Below are 10081 nucleotides of genomic sequence, written 5' to 3' on the forward strand. Positions count from 1 at the left end.
TTATATCCAATACGTTGGGCGGCCATGTGGGCTGTCCCATAGTCTTTTGGTCATGTTAACATTTTATATCTCTTTGAAACGCATTTTTCTTAACACAATGCCATTTTTATACCCTCAACTCATTGAAAATTGTTAGAGAGGGTATGCTGGCATGCCGTAAAAGTATGTAACGGGCAGAAGAAGTGAGTCGATCTAGGCATTACGATCTGTCTGCCAGACTGTGTCGATCCGGGAAACTGCAAAAACTCGAGAGCACCATTTAGAAATATATGATTTCCATAGACGGAATGAGATTATAAATTTTTCTCCTATTTATCGATTTAATGTGGATAAATATCGATATAATAATGTTATAATATCGATAAATATAGATTTTTATATAAATATTATATTATATTTTTATATAAATATTATATTATATAAATATCGATCAATATTGATACAATAATGATAAAATATCGATAAATATCGGTACCCAATCGATAAATATTGATATTGATATAATATCGAAAAATATCGATTTTGAGACATGTTTTTTTAAACATAACTTAAAAACTATAAGAGCTAAATAAACAACCCTTGATATATAGGTTTTTGTATAATATATAGTATACGCCATAATATCTATATAAAGATGTTTCACCTTATGAATACCTCTCCCATTCTCTCACTCACTCTTAAAGATCGATTCTTGAGATAATGTCATATTCAAGTCATGAAAAGTTCACTCTAAGCATTCAAAAATATATTTTCCCAAAGGGAAGAATAATGAGAATGAGAATAGAATGAGACTACAATGTTTGTACCGGCAACTTATCGCTGGGCTCAGGGTATCTCCTACTCGGGCAGTAGCAACTAGAGAGCTCTTGTTTTTTGCTCATTTCACCCACACACAGACTCCGACTGTCAGGCGAGCAGACATAAAACAAAATGGCCAAGCCAAAAGCGAGAGAGAGAGACACTGCCAAAAGGAAAATAGATTGAAGTGTAATCATGGTTTTGAACTGCGGCTCGGCCATAGATTTAATCCGAGCAAACGTAGCAAAACACAAAATGGCCAACGAAATGAGAGAGAAAGTGAGCGTGCGAGTCAAATACATATATATATATAAAACAAAAGGCATTGTAATTGAGGCGGGCGACAGAGGGGCGGGAAGGGAGAGGGGCACGAGTCGACCCTATATGTAGGTGGAAAAGTTGGCTCAGGCCATAGACGATTGCTCGTGCGGCGCTGCTTATTCCGCTTGACTGATTGAAGCGCCTTTGTCTCTGCCACAGCCACAAGCCGAAGCAGGAAGTAGACAAGTGTGTGTGTTCGATTGTGTGTGTGTGTGTGTGTGTGTGTGTGTGCGAGTGTGTGTTATCTAAGTTTGTTTGAATAAACTTAAGCGAATGTTTTGTAAGAAGATTTCCTTTATTGCCAAAGAGTCGACTCGAACTACATACACGATAGTTCGAGGAGTCCTGCCTGAGTCCTTGTGGCATGCAAACGTTGACACTGCAGCACTTTACCGCGCCCCCCTCCCGTTCTGTGTCTCGTGTGAGACACTTGGCGTTCACTTTTGCATGCTGCTCGACGATTGCCTTGGCTCTTGTTAAACGAAGCTCCAGTTCCTTTTGGCTCGGTTGCCTATAATGCCACATAATGCCAAATCGATTGTAAGCCAAGAAAGGCGGACGTCGAGCACTTCAGTGCCAGTTACTGTATCATAATAAAATGTCTAATTTTACCAATTCAACATTTAGCCGGACATTGGAGTTGCGAATTTTAGTTCCAGCTTGGCGAATAAGTTTTGTCGTTCGTTTGTGAACTGTGAGATTTCTCTGAACTTTCTCGGCTCTTTAAACCAGTTCAGTTCTCTAAATTAAATTGTTTCTAACTTTTCTTTAAATATACTTAAGGTATTTTCTTTACCTATATAAATATTCAAATTATGATCTTTAAACGAATTAGTCGTTCATTTTTCAGCTGTCACCTATTTATAGTTCATCAGCGGAACTATATTTCTCTGAACTTGTTCGGTTCTTTAAACCAGTTCAGTTTTCTAAATTGAAGTTTATCTTTCCATATTTTCTTTATAGATACTTAAGGAATTTTCTTTACGTTAAAATAATGAGTTTAATGTTTAGTTAGCATGTTTAGTTCATCAGTTGTTCATGTTAATTATATGAACTTGTTCAGTTCCTTAATTCAATTGATTTCTGCAATGTTATCTCAAGCGAAGGCCCAAGAAGTTCGAGATATTTGAAGGTAAAGTAATTGTATACTTCTAATAATAATAGAAGAACAACTGAAAGAAGAACTCATAAATAAAGGCTAACTGGTTTATGATGAACTAATGAAGTCTCTTTACGAGATAATCATGAACAAAGGAAAAACTGAATGGAGTAAAACTATTATAAACAATTGAAAAGCTGCAGAGTTTTTTCATATCATTCTGAATAAATTAAGTTGTTCATTTTAGTGACTCGCTCATTTGAACTAATGCTGAATGAAATGGCTCAACTCTGTCGGAGATGAAACGGACCCACAGAGAAACAAACACAACCAACAAGACAAACCGAACAAACAAAGGCTTAAGTTCTCAACCGGTCTGCGTCTTCGATTTGCAAATAATATTTAATGACCGTAAAATTATAGTATAGTATGCTACATTTGAATTCTGTTGCCTCCACTGTTGCTCTGTGCATTCGTTTAGTTTTTATGGCCAGACTTTGTGCAATAATCATTTTGTGGCCGGCGGTTGACATTCGGATACCAAAACTGATTAGCAATGAGTTGTTAGGAATCTAGCATGGTTCATTGTCTTAAAGAGCTGGCAATGAAAGTACAAGTGGAAATGGATTCATAGGGAGACAAATCAATTGAGTACTTCATACTCATTGTTCGCTTAAATGATGTCATTTACTTTGAATGTATTGACTATATTATTTGCATTTAAGCTCAAGAGATTGCTTTTACTCTTTCTGCACTTCTTGGAGAATGAGCTGTCTTTTGGGCAACTGAAGAACGAGATTCTGGTTTCGAGAATGTCGTTTTCTCTTAGCCGAAGGCTGAGCACTAAGAGGAGATTAAGGAAGGTTCACGTCGGACTAACAACTGAGAGGTTCGCGGTTCGAACTGAGCATATATATATATATCTATTATTCATATCTATTTGATACCCTTGCTGGGCATTATACTTTTGCCTCCAAATGTGTAACGCATATAAGGAGACATCTCCGAGCCCATAAAGTATATATATCAACAGCCGAGTCGATTAAGACATGTCCATCTGTCCCGCTTTCCTTTACACCCATTACATATGTCGTAACCGGATCGAACTACTATATGCCATACAAATGATCGATCGAAGGAGGAGTTCTATCATACAGTTACCTTAATGAGCTCTCAAAATGAAGGCTTGTCAGTTTTAGCCACATGAGTGTATATTTTCTTTCAACTCCTACTTGAAGGCTGTCCAAGAGAGAGAGAGTAGGTTCTGGCCAAGTGTGTTGTCTATTTTCAATAAATTCAGCTTGTTATTGCTGGCTGGTTCGCTTTGCACTCTTTATAAGTATATATATATAATATATTCAACGCACACATCGGACAGACTCTTAAAAGTGGCCATAAAGCAAATTGTGAAAAATTATTGTGTGTATAAAATTTAATGACATGTCAAAAAGGATATCCGGCATACGGCCATTGCCGTTGACGAGCAGCACAAATGGCGGCGAACTGGGGCAGGGAATGGGCGTTGCCTCCAACGTCAACGTCAACGTCGTCCTCGTCGTCCTCGTCGTCGCCCTTGTCGTGGTCTTGGTCTTTGTCCTTGGGGCCCTGGACCTTGTAGTCGTGGGCGGGATATGTAATGTGCTGTAAGTCCTGTTACATATGATGCTGAAAATTTTAGTTTAGTTGTCGTATTTGGTATCTGGTATTTACTTCTTACTTATACACACACACACACATACAGAGAGAGAGAGAGTGAGAGAGAGAGAGAGGGGGAGAGAGAGAGAGAGAGTGAATGCGGCACCAACACAAACATAATCAAACGCAACTTTATTATTTTGTCGAACAACAAATGTTTTTTATACCCTAAGCCCATTGGAAACGGCTAAATAGGGCATCATGTTTTTGTGCTAAAATATGCAACAGGCGGTGGGAAGCAGCTTAAGAATATATATATATATATATATATATATATATATGTTATCTTGATCAGAACGACAGACTGAGTCGATCTAGCCATGGCCTCGGTCTGTCTTGAAATTCTATATAGCAACATTAAAAAATATATATTTTTTACAATTCAATTTGTTTTATTTTGCGCTGCAAATTCGATACATATATATTCTCCCAATAAATATTTAACTATGGTAAATAGAAAGAGATATTGGAAGAGGATATAAGACAGTTCGTCGTATGGAACTGTCTTATATATTCTTTCAATATCTTTATCCATTTCCAATTGTTTGATTTGATTAACATGACTAGAAAATTATAGCTAGATGCATCAAATTGCCTAGATTAAAACTGTAGCTATAACATACTTAAGTTTCAACTCAATTTATGTAATAAAATGTACAAAAAAAAATTTTTTAAGTCCTGCAAGTTTCCATCAAGATCGGACTATGAGCACCGCGCTCTTGGGAGTATTTTGGGCTACCTAGGGTATCTCCTAGTCGTGTCTTGCAAACTCAAGTACTCTTACTTGTTTTGTATGGGTTACGTTTATGCCCCCAAACCAGCTCTTTGCCGCAGTCTTTGCCGCACCGCGTCTGGCCCACACGCTGTTGTGGTCTTTATGGCCGTCATCATTACGCCTTTGCCTTTGCGTTGCCTTTGCCTTGGCCTGGCCGGTTTGTTGTGGCCTGTTGTATGGCTGAGCTGCACATTTTATAGTTTTCAAAAGTCACAAAAATGTCAATTGCTTGTCATGTGCTGTGCACCCCGAACGCCAAATGGCATTGAATAAATTATATTGTGGCCATAAAGTTGTTCGGCTGCATCGTCCTGGCCACGTCCTGGCCAAGTCCGGGCTTACATAGTAATGGCAGCTGCAAGAACAGCATCCGCAGCAGCCCCTCAGCCACCCTCCAAGCAGATCCCCTGCTTATTTGCATGTGCAGGCGGCTAATCAGCGAGCTGAGCTGCTCAAAATTGATTTTCATGCCGGGCTGGCAGAATGGGGGCGCATGGCCAGAGGGGACATACAGTGTTGCTAGATCGCCCTCGGCATTTGTGATAATGATGCCATAAATGCTGAATTATGGCTTAAAGAAACAACAAAAATTCAAGTAATTTTGCTCTAGTTAATGGTATCCGACTAAAAGATACCCTGCAGCAGGCACTAAGCTGGGGAGTAAGCTAAATATTCCTATTCCTTAAATACTTTTTAAAAGGCCCATAAACAAAGTCTAGAGATTTGCAAACTGAGCGATATTTTTGGGAAAGACTTTTTTAAAAGTCCACAAATCAAGTCTGAAGGCTATATTTCAGGGTAAAGAGGCTCAAGTTCGATATTTATCGATTTATTAAGCCGTGGGTATAAGTTATAGGTTCCTGCTCTTTAAGTACTTTTTTGAAATAGCACAAACCAAGTCTGGAGACTCGCAAACTCAGAGAGATATTTTAGGATGAAGAAGGTCAAGATCGATATTTATCGATTTCGTATTCCAAACATGCTCTCTGACTCACTCTTCGGCTATTTTGACTCAAGTAAATATATGCTTTCCTCTTTTCCCACAATATTCCCCTTGTGCTCACTTTCACTGGGCGCTGGGAATAACAAAACTTTGCTACGGTTTTTGAACTTAAGACCTTTTGAATTTTAATCAAGCTAAATATTAGAGCAGTTGCTGTTCGGCGCACATTACGAGTCTCGTATTTTCACTTTCATTTCGCTGTTTATGCAGTCAACTTCAAGCAGCAGCTCCTTGTGAGGAGGATGTGTTAATGTTCCACGCTTGAATGGCGCATAAATTTCTTGATGCGGTTTTTTATGCTCTTCCATTTGTCTATCTAACTGGGGTGACTGGCGGCTCTCGGCTCTCGGCTCTCAACTGTCGATTGTGGACACTCGACCCTCGACCCTCGACTGGCGTTCGAGTAATTGAAAATATTTGAAATAATTCATAAAATTTTATGTGATTTTCGCTTTGAAGTTCGCATATTTTTCCCAAGGCCATTAAAATAGTTTGCTCTTCAGATCGTTACCCCTCCCGCAAGCTATCTGGCGCTTATAATTCAGCATTGATAATTGCTTTAATGATGTCATAACGTCGCCTTTGATAGCGCCCTTTAATTTACGAGCATGTCTCAGTGCCAACCTCCCCTCCGGGCTAGTCTCTAACTATATATGCATATCGGCACGATTTGTATAGAAATGGGTAACCCGTCTCTTTGGCATTGCATGATAGAAAACGTAATGTGACCGTCTGGGACACCTGAGAGGCGCTGGGCACACTTGTCCCTGCTGAATAGAGATGGGCGCGGTTTAAGTTTTTAAGCTATTATTATATATGATATTTAGTTTATTTTTAGAAATAATATTTTGTCAATATTTGTTGGTTCAAAATCCGTTGCAGAGGCAGTTAAAAAACTGGAAAAGTCTTGTTTAAGAATTGAAGGTAAGGTCTGGCATGGAAGACGCAGAAAATGGAGCTTTTCGAATATGATTTATGGCTTATATTTGTAACCAGAAATAATTACTCAATATATAAAGTCTTTAGGAAAATGTCTGTTTCCGAGGCATCTGGAAAGTTCGGAGTTAAGGCCTGAGAAGAAGAGAAACAGAGCTTTACAGAGCGGGTCCGTCGTTCCACGAGTAAAAACTTGCCCACCACTTGCTAGCCACTTGAAAAACGTTAAATAAGTTGTCTAACCACACATTAAACCAATTTGGCACTGCGCTGACCCGCCCGCTGTCCCACAGCCCTTCCGTACGGCTGTCGGACTGCCTGGCACCTCGGCTGCGCTGAGTTTCAATTCAGGCACGCCCACACACAAAAACACACACATAGACGGACGCCATAAATCATAGGGAGGAACACGTATGTGACTACTTTAGCTGGGGGATCGATAAATTATTATTAGTTGGCCGGTCGCTGGGTGCGCTGTGGTGGAAGTTGTTAGACCCGAAAGGCGCGCTGACCGAAATCCTGGCCGCTGTGGTTCAAATGCCTTTTAACTTAACAACTTTTTCTGCCAACACCAAACAGCACCACACACACACACACACACAAACACCCACACAAATCAATGGGCGACTTTGTCCTTGTTAGCCATGTTGTGCGGCGTCCGAACCCTTAACGTTGTGTGTAAAGTGGACTTGACATGAGATTAACATCTTCAAAAGCATAGCTTAAAGTATTTGTTAGAGTTCGTTGAAGTTCTCCGGACTAAGGCGCGGTCCGACCCAGTCCCAGTCCCAGTCCCATTCCCAGTTCAGTTCCCGAGTCCTTTTTGCTGCCGTCGCCTTTGGATAATTGCGTTCTTGTGCGCTGAGCCATGAGCTTAACTGTTGCTGTCATAACTAAGCGAAAAGGTATACAATTTATGAAAACGTCGAGCACTTCTGGCCAACTGGCGGCTTCCACCGACAGGTGTGTCCGCTTAAAACAAAGAACGACCCACGACGTGTGTATATTATAACAATTTTCGTTGGATTTATTTCGTTGATTTCAATCGCTAAATAATGGCAAAACAGGTTCCTTACTTACGTCCTAATAGGAGTTGGTGGGGTTTTTATCGTATCCAGGCAGGCAGCAGCTGGCGCACTTACAAGGCACGACGATGACGCAGCTTCAGGCGACGGACAGTCTTATACTGGTAGCCATCATCTCCTAAAACCGCGGAATCCTGGGCGACTTCCTCAACAGGAACCTCAGTGGCTACTTCCTCCGAGGGGGGCAGATATTCATTGGCAATCTCTGAGACATCACGGCGTTGGCGATACTTCAGGCGACGGACGGTCTTGTACTGGTAGCCATCTTCTCCGAGAACAGCGGAATCTTGAGCGACTTCCTCAACTGGAGTCTCAGTGGCAACTTCCTCGGATGGAGGTAGGTACTCACTGGCGAGCTCTGAGACATCGCGGCGTTGACGATACTTCAGGCGACGGACAGTCTTGTATTGGTAACCATCATCTCCGAGAACAGCTGAATCCTGGGCGACTTCCTCAACTGGAGTCTCAGTGGCTATTTCTTCCGAAGGGGGCAGGTACTCATTTGCAATCTCGGATACATCCCGGCGTTGACGATACTTCAGGCGACGGACAGTCTTATACTGGTAGCCATCTTCTCCTAAAACCGCGGAATCCTGGGCGACTTCCTCAACTGGAACCTCAGTGGCTACTTCCTCCGAGGGGGGCAGGTACTCATTTGCAATCTCGGATACATCCCGGCGTTGACGATACTTCAGGCGACGGACGGTCTTGTACTGGTAGCCATCTTCTCCGAGAACAGCGGAATCTTGAGCGACTTCTTCAACGGGAGCCTCAGTGGCCAATTCCTCCGAAGGGGGCAGGTACTCATTTGCAATCTCGGATACATCCCGGCGCTGACGATACTTCAGGCGACGGACAGTCTTATACTGGTAGCCATCATCTCCTAAAACCGCGGAATCCTGGGCGACTTCCTCAACTGGAACCTCAGTGGCTACTTCTTCCGAAGGGGGCAGGTACTCATTTGCACTCTCGGGTACATCCCGGCGTTGACGATACTTCAGGCGACGGACAGTCTTATACTGGTAGCCATCATCTCCTAAAACCGCGGAATCCTGGGCGACTTCCTCAACTGGAACCTCAGTGGCTGCTTCTTCCGAAGGGGGTAGGTAATCGTTGGCAATCTCTGAGACATCGCGGCGTTGACGGTACTTCAGACGACGGACAGTCTTGTATTGGTAGCCATCTTCACCTAAAACAGCCGTATCTTGGGCGACTTCCTCAACTGGAACCTCAGTAGCTACTTCTTCCGAAGGGGGCAGGTAATCGTTGGCAATCTCTGATACATCACGGCGTTGACGGTACTTTAGACGACGAACAGTTTTGTAGCGGTAACCATCTTCTCCTACAGTGGTGGGGACTTGGGCAACGTGCTGAGTGGGAGCATCGGCGCCAACTTCCTCCAATGGTGGGATATACTCATTCACGATCTCGGAGACATCACGACGGTGCCTGGCTTGTTCGACAGGAATCACTGCAGCCGTCGCTGCGGCAATCAACATGCACGCAATGAAGAGTTTCTGTAATAAGGTGAAACGGTTGCGATGTAAGATGACAGCCTGATAATCCTGATGGTGTAATCCTTGGCTACCTACCATTTCGGTATAGATGTCCAAAGCAAATTGTGTTATCGATGGAATCTATGGGTCGAATGATTAATAGTCGCAATTTGCCGCAATATTTATACGCTCTAATGTTTGCCAAGCAGCGCATAAACACACAACAAACCAAACAATGACCAACACTTTGTTTGCCCCGCTCTCGAAATATCAACAAAACACCCGGCAACAGCAGCATCAGCGATGCTGAAGCCCAACTGTGGTCAGAGCATTTGCAAGCCAAATGCTCGCACATGGTGCCCACTTGAGGCCTCAAGTGCCCGTGCCCGTGCCCCTAACGCCCCGGCTGCTCGTGGCTTGGAAGCCGGTTCGCGGCTGGGCAGAGCGGAACTGAATACCTTGTTTCGCTTTCGAATGTTTCACGGTCAAGATACCGCATATAATAAGATTTAATGCAAAAAAAATAACAATAATTTTTAAGATTTTAATGACAGCAAGTCTTTCGGCGTGATCTCTATTGTCATAGAGTATCTTATTATACCCTCAATCCGTTGTAAATGGGTTAGATGGGCATAATGTTTACGTGCACGTGTATGTTACAGGCAGAGGAAGCAAATCCGAATCAATTAAGTATATAAATTTGGGTTCGTCCGTCTTTCTATGTCTGTGTTGGAAACTAGAAAAGCTGGAGACTTGAATAAATATATAATCGCGGATGTTTTACTACAGAAGTTGGAGGAATAGATAAATATATGTTCTCGTATATTTTACATCTTTCTTTTATTGCTTCCAGACTTTTTATAATATCGATAA

The 10081-nt window shown here is 42.0% G+C and overlaps 1 protein-coding gene across 1 annotated transcript; it reads right to left on the reverse strand.

Annotated features, from left to right (window-relative positions):
- Positions 1–7765: 7765 nt before the first annotated feature.
- On the reverse strand, positions 7766–9307 carry LOC115766943. Its single transcript, XM_030711030.1, has one exon. It carries the CDS (start codon positions 9305–9307, stop codon positions 7766–7768), a length of 1542 nt encoding a protein of 513 aa, XP_030566890.1.
- Positions 9308–10081: the final 774 nt, after the last annotated feature.

The sequence above is a fragment of the Drosophila novamexicana genome, unplaced genomic scaffold (assembly GCF_003285875.2).
Source record: "Drosophila novamexicana strain 15010-1031.04,08,12 unplaced genomic scaffold, DnovRS2.1 tig00001292-arrow-arrow-pilon, whole genome shotgun sequence".
NCBI lineage: Eukaryota > Metazoa > Arthropoda > Insecta > Diptera > Drosophilidae > Drosophila > Drosophila novamexicana.

What these genes read in the sequence shown, in the direction of transcription:
- LOC115766943 (XM_030711030.1), bottom strand. Translation starts at nt 9,307, where the DNA reads ATGGTAGGTAGCCAAGGATTACACCATCAGGATTATCAGGCTGTCATC.